General features: G+C 41.3%; 1 protein-coding gene across 3 annotated transcripts in view; it reads right to left on the bottom strand.

Moving 5' to 3' along the window:
- The window catches only part of MAST2 (microtubule associated serine/threonine kinase 2), a 188,986-nt gene extending 174,004 nt beyond the window's left edge, over positions 1-14,982 (bottom strand). For all 3 annotated transcript variants that reach the window (XM_039384710.1, XM_027747082.2, XM_027747085.2), the window contains exon 1: positions 14,742-14,982. In XM_039384710.1, the coding sequence (XP_039240644.1) occupies positions 14,742-14,909 (168 nt within the window). In that variant the 5' untranslated portion in view covers positions 14,910-14,982. The remainder of the gene's footprint in view (positions 1-14,741) is intronic.
- Between the last annotated feature and the right edge of the window lie 9,003 nt (positions 14,983-23,985).

Raw genomic sequence — 23,985 nt, 5'->3', positions numbered from 1 at the left:
CAGCCTTTCCTCATCACTTTATATAACCTTATCTTTCATGCCCTCAATGAAAGATAAATCTGATCCTGTCATTAGGCTTGCTGTAATATACTCTAAAACACACTGAAAAAAAGAAAATTAAAGGCCTAGAGAACAGATCAAAAACCAAATATCTACCTATATAAGTTGCAATTAGCACAATGGAATCATAGTGTTTATGTTTAGTGTTTAGCACTGAAATTTGCTTTAACTTTCTAGTCTGGACATTACATATTTAGGGAAGAGGGCCAGCAGTTCACCAGGAAGTTGAGGTGAGCCCCAATGTGACCAAAATTGTAGGTTGAATAAGTATTTGCAACTAAGACTCTTTTTAACTGTTTCTGCTTGACTCCATGTACTCGCCAGCAGCACCCTAAAAAAATGTCAGAGACAGCAGAATCAAGGAAAATTACATTAAATCAACACAGGCTCTTAGGGGCTAGAATATATTGGTTTACGACACCAACAAGAGAGAAAAGCTTTACAGACTGTATTACATTATACAAAAGTGTCATCATTTTTAAAGACAGAAGAGTTCTACAGTATTTTTCTCTTCAGTAGACTTATTTGAAGAACTTTGCAATAAATCTCAACATTGCTACAAAGGTAAATATATAAACTTAACTTAGTGTCAATATTAAGCTTTCAAAATGACTGCAAAGCCAAGTGTGATTGGCCACAGTGATGGTTTTCAGCACATCATGCACACATTTACCATTCTGAATACCTCTGTGCACTCACCTGAGGTTATAACACAGGTGACAGAAAAGTTACAAGTTTAAAACTTTCTGTATTAAAAAAAAAAATCCCACAGTTAAAAGCAAACAAACAAGAAAAAAAGGAATGTTTCCTTCCAATATCAGAAGCCTATACTATCTGATACACCTTGTTCTTCCAATGAGAATATTCTTTTTTTACATCACAGCACTTCAGGAAACAACTCCAAGGAATGTTTGATTGGAACTAATGACTGAGAGGATTTAATGTTTCACCAGGGAAGTTGGTGTTGTTAACTTTGTTGTGAAGTATCCCAGCTGCAGGAACACATTAAAAAGCTTGTTAAAAAGAAAAAGTAAATATTTACAACTGTGTACCTTATTAGCCCCTTTCTGAGGGCCATGGAGATGCAGAATCATTTTATTCCTAATGGAACCACAGTCTAGAAGACAAGGTAATTGATGATTAAATTATATCAGCTTGAATGTTTGGTCCTTATATGAAAACACAACACCACAATGGCTTAAACAAAGTATTCAGGATCTCCCTAAACAGACAAAGGGGCAGAGTAATTCTTGAATTCAGATTGTAAATGCCTAAAGCCAAATGAATTTTATCAACAGAAGAAAGAGCAACAGAGCCTCTAAAGTCTGTATCAAAATTTCTCAGAAGCTCAAAGAAACCACTATCAATATATCAAGACTCAAAGCCCCACACGTTGCTCAGTAGTTGCACTGACAACAAAACCAGTCTGAACAAAGACACTGCACATTAAAGGCCACATCATTCCTTTATCACTGGTCTTCTACCATGAGTATTGCAAACATTAAAAGGATGTATAGAGCAGGGAAATTAACTTCTGGCCAGATAAAACAAAACAGAAACAACTCTGTATTTCACCACCCTTACTCCTCTGCTGTAAGGATTAACAGAAATATGACCCCCCCCCCAAAAAATGTGATTTGTAATAAAATTTGGGTTTATAAGACATCAATAACACCTTCTCTTTGAAGATTTTCTGTCAATAAACTCAGAAGATGTGCCAAGCATGTGATATTCCTACCACCACTGACTACTATTACTGCAAGTTCTCTTGAGCATCCTGTGCATTATCGAATACTCATTTATCTTCTCTACTCTTGTCTATTAGACTTTACGCAGTTAAACAGAGGTGGATGTTTAGATTTGCTAAAGACCACAATCCCCAGCGGCAGCAAACCAAAACTTTTCTCATTTCTGAGTTTCTTAAAGATTTATTGAGATATCCATTACACAGAAAACACTGAATTTAACAGCTTTTATTACAATTATGCTGTGACACAGACTAGAATGAGAACTGCTTATGGAACCAGGCAAGGAGCAGAAACAGCTGTATTTTAAGCTGTGCAGGTAAAGAGACCTCTGATTTCATATTGGCTATAAAAAGAATTACCAGAGCATTCTGCAGGGCACCTTGATTCCCTGCAACACTGATGCTTCTCTTTTTTTGTTTTTCCCAATGAGTGAGCTCTCAGATCTCCAAACATATTTATTTTTATGCACATGGTCTCCTGTCTCATTCACAGAGAAAGAGCAAAACAACATAAAATACCTACTTAAACCTATGTAAATTCTGTTTAATGCCCACAAACAAAGTCACAATCAAGTAATTTTCATTAGGAATGTAAACTCCCACGGGTTTTTTTCCTAGGGAGGAAATGAACAAGACCTAGCAATAAGTTAAAAGTTCATTCAATTTATATAAACAAACAATTGCTTCATAGCAATAGACGTGGAAGAGCGTTTCACCTGATTTTATGGATTACAGACCGGAATCTCCCAGTCAAATTTCAAAAACTGAGAAGTTATCTGCATTACCATTTGACTCTCAGCACAAAACAATATAGAATTTTCTATGTCTAAGGCACAAATAAAATATATTTAAAACTAAAATACTGAAAAAGCTGAAAATACAACTTTGGCAAGTGAACAATAACAGTGTATTAAAATTTGCATACTGTATAAAAATTACTTATTTCCTAGTAATGCAGAGTTCTAATCTTGTTTTGAAAAGAGCACTTTCCAAAGAAAAATGTTAAGAATCATTAAGTTTGAAGTACAATCCCAAATAAAAGTCTCTATTGGTCCACTGTGAGATATAGCACTTAAAAAAAAAAAATTGTCACAAGACTAATGGGGCTGGAGGAAAGAAATCCACCCCCAACTGCTGTTCCAAGGCTTTGTTTCAAATCAAGCTGCCTACAAAGAAAAGAAAAAGGTAACTCCACTTTGGCAAAGAACTACTCAGGTGACTTCAAGGGGCTTTTCTAATTCAACATTCAATGACTACTTACTGACACATAATACAATTTTAAGACTCAATTGTGATTTTTAAAGCTCACTCAAACTGCACTCATTTCACAAAGTATGAAACCAAAAAGCACTACAAGGATCCACTTCATCCACACTAATTTTTTTGCCCAGGATGCTTTTATGTATCACAGCTATGACCTGAATAGTAGTAGTAATGAAAGACCTTCATTTGCAGTATAAAAAAAAAATAAATACTTTGTTTTGTTTGTGAGAGTGCAAGTTCCAATCCTGTGGCATCAATATTTTTGTTTCCATGAACCATTTGCAACCTTCTCACTTCCTACCACAAATGAGAAAAGCAGATCGATTCAGAGCAAAAAATAAGAAGCACTTATGTGAACAAATCTTCCCTGAGAACAAGTTTTCACTCAAACTCAATAGCAGATCTGCATATATGGAACAAAAAAAAAATTATCATTTTATGATAAAACCGTAAATAAAACTACAAATGGCTTTAGAGCTGCACAAAATTAAGTCAACCTTAGGAAATCCAACAACTGCTCAGTCCTTAGCTTTTCTTAACAGAAATCCCATTAAACAGCAAAGATAAACTAATTCACAATTCTTATCAGTGGCTGCACAAAGAAATGGAGACTCTACAATCTGGCACAAAACCTTCTCCGCACCAAGCAGCATAATACAATTCCATCACAAAGAAACAAAAGCCAAATTTTTTTCAAGGACAAGACATGCATTTCTTCCCTTGTGCCCCGAGAACAGAAACAATGCCCAACTGTTGGGTTTATGAACACCACCGTGCCTGGAGCTCGAACTGAAAGACTGGAGTCAGCAGACACTTCTGCTCAAGTGTCTGCTAAACTGGCAAATCAACACTGTAAACAGATCCTCCTCTGTCCTAAAACTGGGGGTTAATGCAAATGTCAGAAAATATGAGTAACTCACTGAAATGCATAATTTAACTTTCAGGCACCGTGTATTTTTTGCCATCTTCACATTGGACAGGTCCAATTTAAGTCAATTAACAAAAGAGAGAAGGACATAGTTACTACTAACGTGTCACTGCATCCATCTATGCCTGAATGTTTAGACATCTAAATGCCTCCAGTCACTGCAGTAACCACATGACTCATTTATAAGCTTTCTCTAAAACAGTGATTATAATTTATTCATTTGTTCTCTGGTCTCCTGGTGCTGTCCAGAACACTTGACATCAGTTCTGACCACCTCGTTTCCTTTTAAAGGTCTTTTCTAGGGCTCCATCTTGAAATGTTATTTTTATGATAATAAAGTGCTTGTAAATACACTAAAGATTGAATGGTGTGATTTTAGTAACTAATAAACCTGTTTCAATTACTAGAATTACTAGTTATTCCATTTTTGAGATGACATTGCCTTGCTCTGGGGCACTACAAAAGCTTCTTTACAATAAAACTGGACAAAAGATACAATCATAAGAACTGTTCCTCTTAGTTTGTCCTCAGTGAACAGAGGACGTGCAACTACCAGATTAACAGAACAAACATAAAAAAAAAAAAAACAAGGCAAGACATGAAATTATTTCACCACCTATCACTGCATTTTTCCCCTAAGTAGCACCACAAATCTCCATTACACACTCTTTTCCAGTTTTGCCTTTCCTGGAGTTTAACACTTTGCTTGCATTAGTGAAGTTGGATCCTCTGAAAGCCCCATGAAGGACAAAGGTATCTATGCACTTTTGTCCATTTGTGTACTTGCTTTGTAATGACAAATTGTACTTTAAGAAAGAGTGCAGAGAAATGCAATTTGATGATTGTGAGCTGTATGCTCTTCAGTGCAAAAAGAAGCAAACCCCAAGTTTAATACCTGGAATAACCTGAAATAACAGAATCATAGAATGGTTTGGGTTGGAAGGGACCTTTAAGGTCATTTCATCCAACCCCCCTGCCATGGGCAGGAACATCTTTAAATCAGGTTGTTCAGAGCCCCATCCAACCTGACCTTGAACAATTCCAGGGATGAGGCATCCACCACCTCTCTGAGCCTGTTCCAGTGTGTCACCACCCTCATCGTAAAAAATTTCTTTCTTATATCTAATTAAATCAACCCTCCTTCAGTTTAAAACCATTTCCCCTTGTCCTATCCCAACAGGCCCTGCTAAAAGAAATCAACACAGAAGACAGTCCTCCTAGAAACACAGAACCACACTGAAACCATTTGTAGAGTCTAATTCAGGTGTTTGTGCAGTCCTTCTGCATGTGTATGACTCTGAAAGTGATGGAGACAGCATGCACAAGCAGCAGCACCAAGTTCTGATTATACAAAGTACCAGAAAGGCATATTGGAAAACCAATATATTAGAGAACTAGGTTTTTTAAATCGTTCTTGTTGAGCTCAAAACGTGACAGCTGTATTTTCAAAGGGTAAAAGGAGAACATGCTTGAGCACTAGTTAATCAATCTGACAAACACTACATTTCATAAAAGTCTTCAAGCTTCCTGAAATACAGCTACAGTGTTTTCTCAAGTTTTTATCCAACAGACAGCACTGAATTCCCCTCACTCCTCAGTGGATTTCCTTTTGCACTTAGTTTTTGTTTGCTTGGATTAAGAAAACACAGCAAAGTGTCTCAAATCTTAGTTTAACTGCACGCATAATTTAGTCTTTAGCAAAACTGCTTTCCCTTTGCTTCAGGCCAGCACTTGTTTATCACTGTAACCTTTCTGTACTTCCTCTTCAGTCATGAAAGACAACCTGGTCTGTGAACTCTTCCATCAAATCCAATAAGGGAAAAATCAACAGGGATGGCAGGACCTACAGAATCTGCTACTTGTTTTTCAATCCTGTTGTGCTGGCAGCTAACGTATCCAAGTGATAAATGCACACAGTGTACACTGAGCTTATTTCCACAAGACAGCTCCCAGTCACTGCAAGAAGTTAGGGTTAGCAGAATGAGCCTCTTGCAAGCAAAAACTTTACTGCCTTGAATGGATTGATGGGTGTTTGCACAACGTGCAGTTCATGGAATCTGCACTCCAGAAGTGCTTCTTATTCTGACTATTGTTGAGTATTTTTACTATTAGCAGAATAAGCTGAGATGTCAAGCACCTACAACAAGAGTTTCATAATACAGCATGATGCAGTAAAGGCCAAGAAAAAAAAATATCCAAGTGGCACTCAATTAATTAGTTAAATAACTTATTTTGGCTCTGATACTGCTGAAAATGTTTATGGTGGACTGCTTGTCACACCACGTAACAAAAAACACTAGAGAAAATCTTCTTGTACACACAGATAAAAAGATGTGTGAACTGAAATTGAATCAGAAATTATATTTCAAAAATTCCTATAACTACACTCCCCACAGTCCAACCTCAACAGTGCCACCTGCTTCTGGAAATTTAAAAAGGTAGACGGAATGTTTTGAAGTGCTGTCTTGCATTCATGAAAATCCAGACCAACTAAAAGGCTTTGGAACATTTTTTATTGTTAAAGTATTTACTATACGTACAACAGAAAGAGAAAATATTTATGATGGAGTTCCAATGGCAAAGATATGATTTTTTTCCCCGGAAAGAAACACAGCACCATCCTATTTTCCATGTACATAATGGACCACCCTTAACACCAGAGCAATTTCAAATAGCAAAAAAAGGACAAGCCAGACAGCTAGATCCTCAAATCATTGCTGGGTTTTCAGTCTTGAATCCTCTTTCCTCGTTGCACTGTAATGTGTATTTATAATAGAACATTTGAAAATAACTTCTGATAGATCGCTAGATTTAGGGTTTGTGGGAGCTAAGCTGTAAGTTAGATAGAATAACTCACAATAAACACAGCTTAGAGGAAGAACAAGTAAAAAAAAAAATTAAAAAAAAGCCTTTTTAAAGCTGATTTCAAAGACAGAGGTACTTAATTACACACCAAACAAAGCCTTCAGACCTTTCTACTACAGCGAGATATCACAGAGCATCAATTTCCTATGTCCAAGAGTGACATCTATCATGATACCAAAAAAAAAAGTGCATTTTCCTCACCTGAAACAGGTGCAAAAAGGTAGAAGTTTTTGGAGTGTCCATGGACTCTGCTTCTTCCTCCAAAGAGCAGCATTTTCACCAGGCTTCAAATAGTACTACAGCACTACAAAAATACACTGACCACAGCACATCACTATTTGATGTGGAAATGAAATCATTGAGACTATATGACCTGTCCATTTATCTGCTGTGGTTTTTGAGGAACAAGGTCTTGCTGAGTGATGAAGCATTTTGTTTTAGTCTCAAATAGTTCACTAACCTGGTGGTCTTCACTGCTTCCTTAGCTTCAGCTGCTCAGTTTCCATGAATAAAAATTAAAGAAGACTTTAAAAAAAAAACTTTTATTTTAAATAAATGCCTATTATATCTACAATAATCCACTGCACTTCTTACAAGCACCAAAGCTGACAGAAGACTTCTCTTGGCTCTTTCACTTCTGTACTGCTTCTGGACAAGAAATGCAGTGCACTGTGTCTCTCCACTGCCTGCTTAGCTATTCTAACATGGAAGATATGAAATTTATGTGACTAATACAAAATATTTGCTCTTACTCTTCACTTGTGATGGGAAATCGAAATCTCACATGGGCCAACTGAATCATCTAAGCTGCTGATGCAATGCCTACCTACTTATTGATTTACACAAAAGAGTTTTGTCCATTAATATCCAACTTAAAGAGATGTTTCTATTCTATCAGGCCAGAGAAGTGCCATCAGCCTTTTGGTGCCACTTCGCTCTTATCTAACAAGCCCATTACAGAATCAGTCACTTGACTCTATGTCCCTTTTGTCTGCTTCTAGATTAATCTTTTGGCTCAATTCTGTTATTATCTAATAAGCACATTGCAGAATTGATCACTTGACTCTATTCCCCTTTGCCTGCTTTTAGATGACTCTTTCCCTCTGTCACTTTTTCAGTCCCCCACACTTCTAAACATTAGTATGAACAAACAAGTGAACTCAGAGAAACAGGCTGCCAGGAGCCATTGCTGCCCGATCAGGACTCAGAGAGGCAAAACTATGGCTAATAAAGAAGTCAGATGTTGCTTTAGCTCCCTTGACAAAACAGGCACAGGACACAATTACCCTAAAATCAGCCCTCAACAACAACAGCCATGTCCCAAAACAGGTAGCCAGAAGCACCTACGTGAACAGATATTTCCTGATCTTCTAGAACTCAGCACTTCATCCCTCCCTTGATAAGAAGGGGCAATGATGTTTACAGAATGTATTTGGCTATGATTAATCTATACTTGCTTTTATGGAATCTGTAACTGTGAACAGTAAAACCTACACTTGATTGCAAATGTGATCTGCATTGCTAGAAACAAGCCCATTTTATTCTGTTTATTTACTTATATTTTGAAATAAACTTCTATCTTCTTCAGATTAAGTTTCATCCCAGCTTGTAGATTTTGATATGAAGTTGTAAGAAACATGTTTGAGTGTTGCAGGACTCGGGGTCCATGGCTGGGTAGCTGCAACGCAGCTCTGTTCAGCAACCTGAGAGACAGAGCTGTAGAGAAAACTCAGAAGCAAAGTGCCAGCTGAAATACAAAAGCTTTCTTCTTCACCTATCAAACAAAAGGGAAGACTCATAGTAGAAATAACCAAAGAACACCAAACTGTTCTGCAGTCTACACACAGGGCTCATCACACCAGTGGTACTGTCTTTACTAGCACTGATGGCACCTGGAGAGAAGAGAAAAAAAAGAGAAAATGCTTATTATACTTGAAGTACAGAAGTTCTGATTAGGAAAAAAGAAAGATCTCTTCAGTTTCCAGGCTTGCCACGCAGCAAGGAAAGCATAGGAACAGCTTCTTTGCAGCTGTGGAGACAAAATAAATCTGAGTAGCACTCTGGGGTTTGGCCAGTTTCTCCCTGCTGGTCACTGACTGTTTTCCAGAAAAAGAAAGGGAACAGGGTGAGAAGTCAGTGGAAAAGATCCTTTGCTATTCCTTCCAAGAATTTAAAAAAAAAAAAAAAAAAAGAAAAAAAAAAAATATATATATATAATGGCAACTTGAAAGGTGGAATAAGCTTTCTAACCTATTGCTTATAAGTACTTTTGGACCGATTTGCATGATTTGTATGGAGTAGAAATATCCACATATGCATAATGTTACAAAACCCTCTCTTAGATGACACACCCAGGTGTGGTAATGCAATCCCCCAAACTGTAAAAAGACAAGTACCAAACAGTAGTGTAGAAGCAACCCTGTCTGTGATCACACTATTCCAGATTGCTGCCAGAAAACTACCTATTTTTGGCACACACTCCAAGAGCAATCGGGGTGAGAAAGCACAAAGTTCTAGAAGCAAAAGGACTCCGTGTCTTCTGTTCCAAGCAAAGCTTGCTTTTACATTTCAAATACTTCTACCTGGAAAAGAGATCAGATAGTAGAGAATTTTTACTGCCTGTGCTAGCATAGGCATATTCCACAGCTGAAAGTTGGACATTAGGCAAAACACGTGTTGAAATAAGATGTCGTTTAGTTTTCTAACTGCGGGAATAATTAAACATTGGCAGAGCTTTCAGAGGAGGTGACAGACACACCATGATCTAAGGCTAAGATCAGATCAATTTCTAAGAGAGATGTTTTAATTTATTTTTCACGAAAGCTCCACAAAGGGCACACGTGGGGAAATCACACTGCATAACCTCAGCAACCTATTTTGGTTTGGGGACACGTAGATCTACAAAGTTTCAAACTCAGGTGGAGAAAAAGGAATACTTTTGCTACTCTCAGAAAATTTGTAGCACTACAGTTCCAAGGGACTGTAATTGTTAAGTGATTTAATTGTTAGTCAGTGAGTTACCTTGTTCAAAGCTCAGGAAACACTTTCTATCCAGTGCAGAAATTACTAAATGTACTGTCTGGGGAACATAGATCTCCCTTCTTCAGGCACATCAAAATTTACAACTGGAGATAGTCTGTTGGCATCAGCTGAACATTTCCCATACAACAAACAGAAATGCAGCAGGGGAGCCTCCAGGTTTGGCAACATTTCAGTCCAGCTCTTAAGCAACAGCAGCTGAGTTAAACTTCATATATGACAAATGGTCCATCCAACCCAAAATCCTCCCTCTACAACTTGCAGTCCCTCTACCAGGCCCTTGGACTGCTTGTTGAGATTCCGCTACTGTTTCCCCCTTCACCTCTTATTAACCAACAAAACCACAAAGTCATGGAATTTACTCATAAATCTTTTCCTGGCCATCCACAGCAAGAGGAGCAGGAAGCTGCAGGAAGTGAGGGGAAAATGCTGACAAGCATGAGGTCTGTTTCTGTTCCCTCACCTTGTCACATCTCTGAGCAAGGCACCCCTGGGTACCACTGACTAGCTCCCTGCATGCCTTTAGAGCAGGAAATGACATTCAGGGATACTCAGTGCTCACTATTCTCTATTTTTACTCTTTGGATTCTCAGCCTTCATCCCCCTAGACCTGTCACTATACTTCAGCTCTCCTATCTGTTTATTCTCCCCCTGCATTCAGAAGAAGATAGGATTTAGATTTGTTAGGGACAGGTTAACACCCACTCTTCATGCAAAAAAAATTTGTAAAAATAGCAAAGACACTCCCTATAGACAAGGAAAGGGAAGCATCATGCATTTGCCCAATGCCAGCATTCTCCTAATTGGTAGTTAATCTCAGGTGTTTTCCTCAGGTGGATTCCATCTGCCTATTTAATTATCTTCGCTCCTAATCGCCTCCTCCGAATGATTTTTGCATCTATTACATCCTTTGGGGGGAAAAAAAATAAAAAATACATGCATTGCCTTTTGCATGAAGATCTACCTCATTTAAAGCCTGAGTCCTTGCTTGATAGTAGCAAACAGCAACTGCTTCCTCTACCTACCCCCTCTAGACCTACCATAACCATGTACACTATAGTCAACTCTTCTAGAAAGTGAAGACTCTTTTCTATGAGAACTTTGTCTTCCACCTGAAGTACAAAAATGTAAATAAAAGCACACCCAACAAATATTGGCTATGATCCATGTGAAGTCTTTCACTATAAATATCACAATGTCTCAAACTAATTACGTAAGCATGAAATGGAAACAGCCTAATGCTTGAAATACGTCCCTGGATGAGGGGGGCTGACATTCATAAGAAACGACCACTTTCACCTCAACTTCCCATTTTTCTCCTTCAGTGTAGTCAGCAAACATTTGATGATTAAGCTGATCTTTTCCAGAAATCCAAGTGGGCTGTGTTTGACAAAGACACCGTCGCTCAATGAAACTGAACTGTCACAAGATAAGAAGGACAATTCAATTATGAGTTAATAACTGATTAACAGGAAATAAGTTGGAACAACGGGTCTTTTTCCCCCAAAAAAGAAGGGTCACCAGTGGGGCCCCACAAGGATCTTTTCTGGGATCAACACCTTGCATGTTTTAAAGCAAAATCTAGTGACAAGGCTTAACACTTTTTTTGTCAGAGTTTGCTGACAATGCTTAAAGTTATTCAAGGTTGCAAAAGCAATGGCCAAAGATCTAAAGAAGACCTTAATGATACTGTTCAAGTGGGCTGTAAAGTATCAGATAAGATTAAATGTAGATAAATATAAAGTGAGGAACAGTATTAAAAAAAACCCTAAATTTACATAGACAATGACAAATTCTGAACTAGTTATTACCTCTTAAAAGAGTGATTGTGGAATTATCATAGTTCCACAGAAGTGCCAACTCACTGCTTAACGACCATCAAGAAAAAGCAGGCAGAAGATTAAAGAATAAAACCCAATATACTCTGGAAGTTTACAAGGTGGCATACACTGAAATACTGTAGCCAGTCCTGCTTATTGTAACTCAGCCCTGTTCCTCCAATTCCTGCATCACTGTCTCCAATCAGGAACACATTAGCAGGAGATGCAAATAACACAGCAAGGGCAATGAAAGGAATGGAGCCACTTCTTTCTAAAACTCCCCTGGAATAGTCACAAACAAGGGATGGTAAATGAAAGAAAAAGTCATCAACCCACAAGCCATGCAGAATAACATGGATTCTCTTTTTCACTGCCTCTTCCAACATAAGAAATAACAAACAAGGCATGAAACCAAGCGGGCAGAAAGTTTAAAAACAAACAAAAATAAGTGTTTTTTCCACACAAAATGTGTTTGAGCCTTGCAACTCGGCCACAGGATGTTGTGGATGCTACAAGCATACACGGCTTCAAATACTGATTGGACAAATTCACAGAAGAAAAAACACACTGGGGGCTCTAAAAACAAACATCACCTCTAGTTCCGGAAACCTGTGAGCCACAAATTACTGGAGGCTGGGAGAGGCATTTCCTCAATACACACTATACTCTTCTCCAAGCATCTGCTTTTGGCAGCTGGGAGAGGCAGGATACTGGGTGAGAGGGATCTTTAATGTGACCAAGTACAGTAATTTTTACATTCTTACGTAACTCATAAAAAAGTGAAAACATTAATCGTATGTACGTCGGAACTATAAGCAAAGCACAGCAAAGGACCAGATTTTTGAAGGCCTAAAAGGTCAGTACCATGATTAACTGTTGCAGTCACAGTTTGATAAGGACTTTTTTTTTTTTCCCCTCAACACTAGAGTAGCTTAGCCTCTCCCAACCACAAACTTGTGCAAATGTACGGCAAACAAAGAAATGTGAATTTAATTCTGAACGCTCCCTGCAGCTGTGCACACTGTTGCACTGGCACAGCTGAGGGCATGTTACAGGCTTGGAAACAACTGGGCTACTTAAATCAGAAGTGGCCCCAAAGGAAATACTTGTCAAGCTACAGGCTGGATCAGAGGAAATGGAGTATCATTCTGCATCTCAGAAGGCCCTTTTTACCACATCCACACTCTCACCTAGGGATGTTTAAAGAAATACTGTATTATTGATATTAAAGACAGAAACACTGAGTTTGTCCCGTTTATTACATTTGTCCAACATATCCATTTATTTCCAGTTGTTTACCACATTTACAAAACATCAAATTAAAGACAAAAGGGGAGAGGGGATGAGGGGTTCTCCTCAAAGGCTGGAGGGCATCTCAGACAGGATGGGTAGAAATCTTCTTAACTTTAGCTGAAAAACTCCTCAAAGACTCCATCACACCAAATACCTGCCAGCATGGAAAGATTTGCTCCTACAAGTCACATCAGGTCCTAGTCAAGGCACCCAAGCTAAAAACAAACTGGCACTATCTCCCATTAAAAAGCCTTGTGCATCTCAAAAACCAGCATTTCTCAATTCAAAGCCTTCCCAGGTTTGCAGTGTTGATGTTGTTTTGGTGAAGCTTCCCAACTGTTCAACGGACTGCGAGATACGTGGCGTGTTCTGTGGGCCCGATTTGTAAGTTCAGTTCACAACTACCAAGAACGGAAATAATTCCCTTCAATTTCCAGGTCAATGTCACAAACAACACCTCAAAACAGCACAACAGCACAAGGAACACCTCGGCACTGCATTTAGCAATAACTCCACACATTTCTTCCTTTAATGGACAGCTGGGAAGGTACTAAGTCACCTCTTCTGATTTCAGGGTGATTTTCTTTTTCCTGAATAAGGATCTTTGCGTTCTTTAATTGTTCCAGGAAGGGATAAAAGGAGCAGCGTCTATCTATCAACCACCTGGATTAACAAGGCACTAGAGAATAAAATAAGAGAGTTTTCTTCTTCCAGGGCCCAGTCTGAGAAATATATATTCAAAAGATATCCAAGAGAAATACTACTCAAAGCCAAAATACAAGTCTCCTATAATTGAAGGCTATGTAATGCAGCTTTCCTAGAAAAAAAAAACTTAAGAAATTATTTTTAAAATAGCATGAACCTGTGCAACAATGTAAATTTAAGACACCTTTTTGACAAAGAACCTAGTTTTTCGCTTTGGTCCAAAATACAGCAAAACAAAGCAATGAATTACTGAATCCTGGGAATCTTCATACTTGTGACACTTCCTCCTACTCCTCAAATAAAAAAAAATAGCATTAATTATCACCTACATTTTTAAACTGCTAAGTGTCATCCCTCGTTTTTCTCACTTGTAAAACTAGGAATATCAAAACACACCAAAACAAAGTGTTAACAATCCTAAACTTTGGGTTAGGATGTCTTCAGTATCTCATGCCCAGAAACCCTAAGCAGCAATCAGTGGATCCTATTTTTTGGGGGGATGAAACAGGAGAGAGGATGCATTGAACTTACACCCTCTCACATGTAACAAGCCTACGCATTTTCAAGTACCTGCAAAGGTATGGTACGTTTCCTAAATAAACCACTTCTGGAACTGAGACCTAAAAAATGCTGGGAAACGCATCGTAATTATCGCCGCGACAAGGAGCGACCTACAGAGGGTTACTAGAAAGACGTATTCTGTAATTGTTAATACCAGCAAGCACGTAAGAGAGGCTCGATTTCACCGCATCCTCCCTCGCTCCTCCACGGGCGCACCGCGGCTCCCGCACCGCTCGCTCACGCCACGCCGGCAGCACCGACACGGCACCGCCGCCACCCCTCCCTGCTCCGGGGGCACCAACCTGCGGGAGCGGCGGGCGAGGATTCCCGGGGGATGCCGCCGCACCGAGCGCCGCCGCCGCTCCCGCCCCGCGATCCCGGCCCGGCCCGGGACAGCGGCCCCGCCACGCGGGGCGCGTCTCCATAACAACGCGACCCCCGCCCCGCGTCCCGGCTTTACCCGCTCCGGCGCCCCCGCGGCCCGGGAGTCCTCCGGCTCCTTCCTGCCGCCGCCCCCCAGCAGGGCGGCTCTGCGCTCCGCCGCGCTGCCGGACACCGCCCGGCCGGGCTCCCTCCGCGCCGGCGGCGGCGGCGCCGCTTTGTCCCCCCGAGAGCGGCCCTTCCTCATCGCGGCGGCTTCTCCTCCTCCTCCTGCTCCTGCTGCTCCCGCTCAGCGGCGGCGGCCCGGCCGGGCGCCCATGGCGGGGCGGGCGGCGGTCACGGAGCGCCGGGGCGGCGCGGCGGCCGCGGGCACCTGCGCGCGGGGCGCGCGGGCGCGGACATGCCGCGCGCTCCCGCTCCCGCCGCCTTTCAGCGAGCGCGCCCGCCGCGGCGCCGCCCCCCCCGCCCCGCGCGCCGCCGGCTATCGCGAGAGCCGCGGGAGGAGGAGCGAGACGCGGGGGCGCTGAGGGAGGAAGGGCGGCGGGGCCGCCGAGGGGCGAGAGGGGGGCGCGCACGGAACCGGGGCAGAGCCGGGGACACCTCGGGGACACCCCGCAGGCCACGGGCTACCCGGGCGGCTCCGTGCGGCACGGGCTCTGCGCCCATGCCAGGGCTGCCTCGCAGGAGGAGGCTGGGAGGCGCCGGTTGAGGATGCAGCGTGCGGAGTGTCACCCCGGCGTGAGGGCAGCGTTTGTGCCCCACAGGATCTCAGTCTCCCTCAGTGGACATAGTCCAGAACCGTGTGGGTGCAATCCTGTGCCACGTGCTCTGGAACTACTCTGCTCGGGAGGGGGACCTGCGGTGCCTTCCAACCTGACCCATTCAGTGATTCTGTCGTTCTGTGACTCTGAATCACAGAATGTTTCGGGTTAGAAGGCACCGCAGTGGCTCATCCGGTCCCACCTCCCTGCTCAAGCAGGGTCGTCCCAGAGCACGTGGCACAGGATTGCGTCCAGACGCTTCTGGAATATCTCCACTGAGGGATTCCGCACCCTCTCTGGGCAGCCTGCTCCAGTGTACGGTCACCTGCACAGTTAAGTTCTTCCTCATGCTCCGGTGGAACTTTCTGTGCATCGTGCTGCCCCCATCATCACGATCCAGGATCAGCTCAGGTGTCCAGCAGCATTTGGTTTCTCTGACAATAAACTCTTAATTGCCCCTAAGAACATCAGGTGGGCACAGGACCTTCCTGGTGGTGCCACCTGTAGTCGGTAGCATGGGGAAAATGCCACACTGTTCCTCCAGCAGGATGCAGTGGGATCCAAGCCCCAGGCCCCGCGGTGCTCGGGTGACTGGAGCATCCCCCATCCCACTGCAGGAGCTCAGAGCTGCAGGGAAACATTCACCAGCTGCGCCACCAAGCTCTACAGCACACTTACTATGGGGCACACTGAGATGTGGTTCACCATCTTCTCGGTAGAAAAGACAAACCTTCAGAGATTCATTACCTTGAGGAGTAATCAGAGCACATATCATCATCTTGTGTTTCATCTCAGTAATTCACACCCTCTCGGCATTTTTGTCTTCGCAAATTATTTCCTGAGGGTTTAAGTTACCAGTTTCTGCATTCGTTTTTCACAAAAGCAACTTCAAAGTTGCCTTTTTTTTTTTTCACCATTACATAGCCAGGAACCTTGCTGCTGCTGCAGAAAAAACAACTCCTTCTCCCTTTTAAAAGTGCTGAAAAGGCTTATGCATCTTCAACCAGGAAACCTGATGTATAAATTTTTTATTAATTTTGTACAGAGACAGACAACAAAAATACACTTCCCAACGATTTATTGAGGTAGAAGAGTGGGAGCATTATTAAGTACTTATTAAGAGTATTTAAATGCTTGCTAAAAACTATTTCAGGATGCTGGATTAGTCACAGAGATTTTTTTCCCTCATAATTGTATATGATAGGGATGGACAACCATGTGGAACTTCCCAGCTGGGAATCCTGCTCTAACTAAATGTAAATAATGCAAATTTATGGAATCTTGGCATCCTCGTTAATGGGAGTCTATTGGGATGGCACAGTGCCTCATCATAATTTGGCTGGATCTTTGCCCTATTGCAACATAGATGCCAATTAGTCATTTGTTGGTTATGGCCTGTGGGACACCTTGCACTGGCTCACACCTCTTCGCTTCGTGTGCCAGAAAGGAATTCATGCAGGCAGAAAGGAAGAAAAGTCACAATGAGGATTTGAATAACATTACCTGTCTAAAGTATTTAAAAAAAATAAACATATTAAAAAACAAATCTTCAGTTGTTTGTTTTAGACAGAATTGCAAATAATTGCCTTCTGGTTCCATATTTTAATCAAAAACTTTAAAAATCTCTTTCATCTCCGCAAATCAAAAAGCCATTTGGGGGTTAATAGGGCATTTTACTTGTGAAAAGATTGCATTTGGTTTGCTTCTGGCATATTTCCTTCTCTGTTTAATCCCTGTTTAGTATTTTGGACTCAAAATGTCTTTCCGATATTTTTGAAACAAAAGAACAGTGAGGTTTCATGTTGACGGAATAGGAAAAATACTCATTTTACTGGTTCTCCCATAGTTTTTCCGTTCAAACTCGTCACTGAGTATGACCTGAATCTGCAGCCCAGTCTGAGTGACCTGATTTTTCTTTTCCATATGAGCTAGTTTTCTGAACTTTTTTTTTTTTTCCAGCTTTAAATAAAAGTAAACGAATCATGAGAGGCTTGGCAGGGAAAAGGGGCACAGATGAACAAGGCAGAGCAAGGTGTGATGCCACGCCAATGCTCATGGTGTTTGTCTCCAGAAATATTCTGTCACATCCAAAAAAGACAGAAGAGTAATTAATAAAGGTTTATATTCTTATGATTCTTGTGTTATCCAGACTGCCCAACACAGAGCAGGGGACCACAGAGAGCCTGTGTAGCTCACGTGCTGATACTCAGTTAATGCAGTTTCTCTTTGCAGTTCCAGATATTTCCTTCCCTGGCTTCCACCTTCCGTTTTCTCCATACAAAGAATGTCTCAGCATGCCCTTCTGATTCAGAAGGAATTATGCTATCAGGAAGAGTTCCCTTCCATTCTTCTCTAGCTGGTTTAAAGAGACTTTGGTAAGGCAGAACACAGAGTCTAGTCCAGCTTATCCCATAATGTTTTCTGAAAAGATATAAATTCATCTGCAACATTTTTATGACTGCCGAGCACACAGCTACAGCAATAATTCCTGGAGCTGGAATAGAGATATGCAGCCTGAAGCTGTGAGGTTAAAACCTCTTTATGCCAAATAGGATATGCTGAAAGTCATTAGGATGCTGCTGAGCAAGAGAATTTCCTCTTAAAAATGAAGTACTTCACTTAATCATTTGAATTCCTATTAAATTCGAACGTTTGGCAAAACTGGTGCCACACAAAACCCATCTGATCACCTGTTTCCACTGTTTCCAAGGCAGAACTGCATCATTAATGCCACCAAAGAAGTATATCACCACGACTTGTCATTTGTCATTCCGCTCACACCGTGCACACAACCTTCGCTCTCGGTATTTCTGCTCTGCGTGAGACAGAGGAAATGTCTTTGGTTGTTCTGCATGTGAGTCTGTCAAGCACCTTCTGTTAGTGGCCCAGTTCTAATGGTATTCACAGACAAGTTTTGGGCTTTACACTGGAATACTAATGTTTGGCAATTGGCACTGTGCAGTCAGGCAGGAAGACAGCACGGCACTGCAGCACGTTGTGCTGTACCTGCGTAGAATGTCAGTAATGACAAGTAATTACAGAGGCTGCACGTCAGTGCCGTGACTCCTGGATGCTTCTCTGACTTCCCCCTCCCCCGTGACAGCATTCTTTTTTCAAGATTCACAAATAAAAAACAACCAGCACGACACAACTAGAGAATACCAGTTATAAGCAAAATAAAAAACAAGGGTGAAAAGGTAGTCCTACAGAGCACAGAGAGACGTGCTGGGCAAAGCTTTGACTGAGACTAATCCATTACTCTTTACAGAGTGAGGCAGCATTTCGTTCAGCGCAGTGCAAGAACCTCATCCCAGCCCTGCCAGGCTAGCCAAGCAATGAGTGATGCCTGCACAGCTGAGGTCTGCAGCCACAGAGTATAGCTCCCCATCATCACCTCTAAGCTCCAGAGAAATGGTAAGAAATGCAGGATTTTCCAAAAGAATGCAGGAGAATTAGTAAATCTGGGACCCTGACACAATCTAGGCAAGATTTAGTGAGGTCTGCTCTTTGAGGAGGTCTGCATTAGACATTTGTGTAATCAATAAAAATACTTATAGTTACACGAGGATTTTTTACAGGAAGGTTATAAACAGTCATGTTTCAAGGCACAAGCTAAACATTAAGGAATTCAAGAGGATTAGGAAGAAATTTCTTGCAAGCAGGTTTTTTCATAAAAGTGTATTATACCGTATATTAATCCAGTGGATCTTCACTGGAAACTGCCACTATTAGTCAGTCTTAGGGACAGAATAACGAAGTAAACTAACTGGATGGCAATTAATTTGAATGGCAATTACTAGATCTAGATACAACAAAATTCCAGTCATAACTGTATATGATTTGCTTTCCAATAGTTCTTTTCCTTCTTCATCTACCATGAAGGACATAAATCCTTGTTTGCAGTGATGCACTATGTCAAAGTGCCAGCTTTGCACTGCTCTAACCTTGGGTTTGGTATCATATTTGCATCTGGTAAGGAAGTAGAAGATATAAATGTGCAAATATGTAACAGAAGTTAAAAGTATGGCTGCAATAGTGCTTAACAGCACTTCTTAGCAATAAAAGCTCATCAACCACATTATAGTTTTAAAGAGAGAAGAGACCTGTGAATGTGCTGCTTTCATTGTCAGCTTGGATTTGTTTGTACAGCAATTGCCACAGTAGGGCTGTTACCCCCAGGTGTTAACAGAGGAGAAGTTACATATGCACATAAATGTGTTTATTCGTGTGTATTTCTGAAAGGTCCGAAAAGAGAAGCACGTGGGGAAGGGAAAGATACCGGCCAGCAGGAGTGGCATCAGATCCTAACTGTTGTCACCCTCTCTTGGTCACCCAAACAAAGGTGAGTTTTAGGAAGGGCCCAGGGGAGGATTACACGTAGTTGAACTGTTACTTTTGGAAACACCTCCCAAATAGATGACAAATACAAGACTGCAAGCCATGGAAATCCAACAGGTGTGAGGTGGAGACTGGCACCAGGACACTTGTAGAGACTTAATGTGTCTGCATTGAAAGAGAACAGACAGAGAGAGCACAGATAAACTGAAAGGGATTTGGAAGTGAAAACAATCCTCAGCTGGTACAACAGGGATGAGAGCCATTTGAGGGATGCAGAGGGAGAGATGACTATGTAAATAAAGGTACGGAGTAAAAAAATACCTGTTTCATGAGTGTCGTGGACAATTTTCTAACCACAGATTCATCACAGGACAGTGAGTCAAACTATCTAGTACCAATATGGCATGTATGGGAGTCACAGAGACACAACGTGGACCTCAGCTGTGTCCTCCTTAACATTCATGCCTGCAGTGATACTAACAGGAAAAGCTCAGCAATGACTCACTTGGTGGTTTCCAGTCACTGCCTTTAAATATGTTGACCAGCGTGATCTCACTGTTACCTTGTGCTTGCATTATTTGTTTTCTCTGTAGATCTGTCTGCTCTTCGTTTTGATTACAAGGTGTTCAACAAAACAGTTTAAAAAACCAACACAGAACGCTAACACAATGGGGCTCAGAGGCTGGCAGTTCTGACTGAAAGTACTGCCAGTCCTTCCCTCCCCTGTTTGTCTCTCTCGTTGGGATACACCACCTTCTGCCTCCCAGCAACACAAATCTTGTACAGCTGTGTTTTAAACTGAATGGGGCAATTGATTTGGCCAGAAACACTGGGGGCAGGGGGGAGTGCAGGAATTCTTTTTGCTGGATCATCTTCCCCATTGGGTTGGGTGCACAACACCCTGTGGGTTGTGCCAGGGCAGTGGAGGGAAAGGGGCAGCACAGAATCAGGGGGCTGTGGGATGTGGCCATCCAGAATCCAGTATTGGCACCAAGTACTTTAAAACACTACATCACAGCTTTACACATGGACATCTTGGCATCATCTCTACACAAATAATTAATATCCATAAGTTTAAATTTAAAAAATAGTGTTTATAATCCCCTAAGAAGAAAGTCATCTTTCCTAAATGACTGTAGAAAATTCATTCAAATATTAATAATCTGAATAAGAAAACAAGATTGCAGTTGGTTATTTCTGGAGTACAGGTAAAACAGGGCCCAGATTTTCTTTGTCACTTGTGAGAGCCCCCATCACACAACACAGTCAGCAGCTACCCAAACCAAAGCCCCTGCTTTGTAGAAAAACTAACAGTAATTGGTAGTGGTTCGAGGAACCTCCCAGTAACAGCCCAGCAGAATGTGAAAGGCAAATGAAAGACTAGTGCAAAGGAAGAGCGTTCTGTTGTGCTTTCAAGAGGTCCTTTCAACTCAGTAATAAGCTGAAATAAGTAGATTTTTGTCCCCTTTAATTTTGAAAAACCTAACGTGGGGCTTAAAATGACACTTTTGCAATTCTAATTTTGTTGTTTGGGTTGTGATTTCTTTTAAAACCTACTATTCACAAAACTATCTGCTTTTTTTCCCCCCACTGACTCACTCTCTTGGTTATATAAAATTACTGGTGCTTTTGTCATTCCTGTGCCCTGGTGGAGAACTAGCTCAGCAACATTTGTATACTCAAACAAAGCAAGTAAGACTTACTTTGTTCCGTGAAGTATTCCTTACGCCGAGAAAATAAAAGGAGAAATCCCAGCCCCACTGAAGTGAACAGAAACAAATCACACCTCAGATTCAGTAGCATTAAGATTTGACCTCAGCTGTTTTTTTTCCATAGTCAGAAGTGCCAGACTGAATCCATCTGGAGTGTCTCCCTTGGCATTCAGCTTGACTTGTGACATGATACATTGAACCGGGACTTGTGAAGATGAACTCTTAGTTCTAAAGTCTAAAATAATGAAAGTCAAGGTTATATACTTAACTGATCATCAAATAATGTGCCCTTGTTGCAACTTTAAAAGCAGTTCTGCAAAAGAGCTTCGCTAAATTAGATAACAACCCATGCTCCTAATTACATTTCTTGTTACAGTTAACAAGAAAAACACTTCCAACCTCTGAGCATGCAGGCTCACGCTGAGACATGAGGAACAAACAGATTAATTTCATTAGCACACATTGCCACGTCTAATAAAGCTATAACAGGCCAAATGCTCTAATTTACACTCCTGAAACTCAGCCTCCCTCCAGCCACACTGCTACACTTTCAGGATGCCAAGAAGGGAAATGGATCTGGCAATTGTCACTGGTTGGAAGCGCAAACAATTTTTCCCTTAACCACATCGGCTTTTCAGATTTACCGAGAATATAAAACCCTGAAAGCTTCCTGCAGTCATTAAAGAGATCTGACTCACAAAGGAGGAATCGCTCTGCTGAGTTGGGAGATGTCAGTTGACACAGTTACTAAACTGATTGCCAGAAGCTGGGAAGTTAGCTACTAGCCTGATTTTCTAAACATTTTTCCCTTATTTTCTGCTAATGGCTCGTGCTAGAAGGAAGTTGCTCAGGTTAGATGGCTCTTGAGACCTAGTATAGCAGTGTTTGTGGTTTTGGAATAGATGCACGCTTTTACTACTATCACTGGCCAGTATCAATTAGATCATCAGATGATAATTCATTGTTGTGGTGCCTGAATTGCTGTCTGTGGTGATACCTTAACATCAAGCATGCTTTAGCTCTTGAAAAGACGAATAGAATTTACAGGATACTGGTTAAAGTTAAAATTAAATGGCAATAGGAGTCTTAAAAGTACAAGAATATCACTGAGTGCTTGAAAAGAAGTTCAATTCTAACAAATAAAGAGAAATGACCCATTCAAGTATAGGAAGGGGTAAGAAACTTCCTTGAACAAATTTCCCGGTATAAGACGTTACACAAAATAACTAGCAGAGAATACTTTAAGAATAAACAATCAAGATTCCCTTCTCAGGAGATGAAGATGTGTAGCTGAGATCGCTAAAAGCTCCTTAGCCTGAGCCTCCTAACATGTATTGCTAACCAGAGCCAAGTCTGGGAAATCACAAACATATGACAATTTTCCTTCCTGCTGCTAGAAACTCTGCCTAATCTCCCAGCAAGTGGTCCCGTTTGGCTCACACTCAAAGGCTGAAAGCAATCCCAGTTTCCTATAGCTTAATATAATTTGTATGCCAATTCAGCAAGCAGAGGCATTACAAGAACCCTCCTGGCACAGTTACACCTTACCCGTGTCCAGGTATTTTCCTCAGACCGGGCAGTGCAGCACAGAGCATGGGCTGCTCCTGTGCTTTTCCCCAGGCTGGCCAGCCCCTCCACCCATGCCAGTGCTGGAAGTGAATTTTCACATTATATAGTGAGCTTTATTTTGTATGAACACACAGACCCAAGTGCTGAGCAGCAGGCACGAATCCCTCACATTACAAAGCAGCGAGGAACTCCATGAATTTCAGCCAACACTAGATCGAGCCACATGAGGTGAAGGAGTGGGTAATAAGCCGTTAGATTTACTTCAGTTTCTCCCATAGTTACTTTATGCCTTTTTAGACTTGCCTTAATTAAATTCATTCTTTAAACTTGTCTTAATTAAATTCTTTCTGGAACATAAATATCGCTCAGTTTCCACTGATCTGGAAAAGGCTCTTTTTAGGCCAGCAAGATGTTGTCCTTGAGGCATTTCCTAGAACTAGGATAGAAATCAGTGCTTATAGCTTATAAAGGTTGTTTTGTTATCATGCTCAGTGATTTTGCTCAATGAGAATCATACCACACTTCCATTGTGCCAATGTTTGTATTTTCAAGAAAAAAGGTTAGTAAATAATGGCCCCAGAGTATTATCTGACAAACCAGTGTTCTATTCAAAACAGGAGAACAACAGATGCTGCTTTCCTTATGCATCTAAATAATCACAAGGTACTGAGTGGGGCTGCTCTTTACAAGTACTCAACAAGACAATCTGTGAAAGTAAGTGCAACTATTTGTCATCACCACGTCTACCTTACACCATGATTTATGTTTAGATGCAAATCCTCTTTGCAGAAAGCAAATCTCCCAATGAAATCCCATCAAGAACCACTATAAGCCACTCAATTAACAGTTTCTTGTAGTGCTTGTGACACTGGCTGTAAAGTACATATATGAGGCAGGTAGAGCAACCAGAGTAAACAGCAGCAGGTTATGAAGGGATCTTGTG

The sequence above is a fragment of the Pipra filicauda genome, unplaced genomic scaffold (assembly GCF_003945595.2).
Source record: "Pipra filicauda isolate LSUMZ 115617 unplaced genomic scaffold, ASM394559v2 scaffold36_size6622888_pilon, whole genome shotgun sequence".
In the NCBI taxonomy this organism is placed as follows: domain Eukaryota; kingdom Metazoa; phylum Chordata; class Aves; order Passeriformes; family Pipridae; genus Pipra; species Pipra filicauda.
This window is presented reverse-complemented; position numbering and strand designations above follow the sequence as displayed.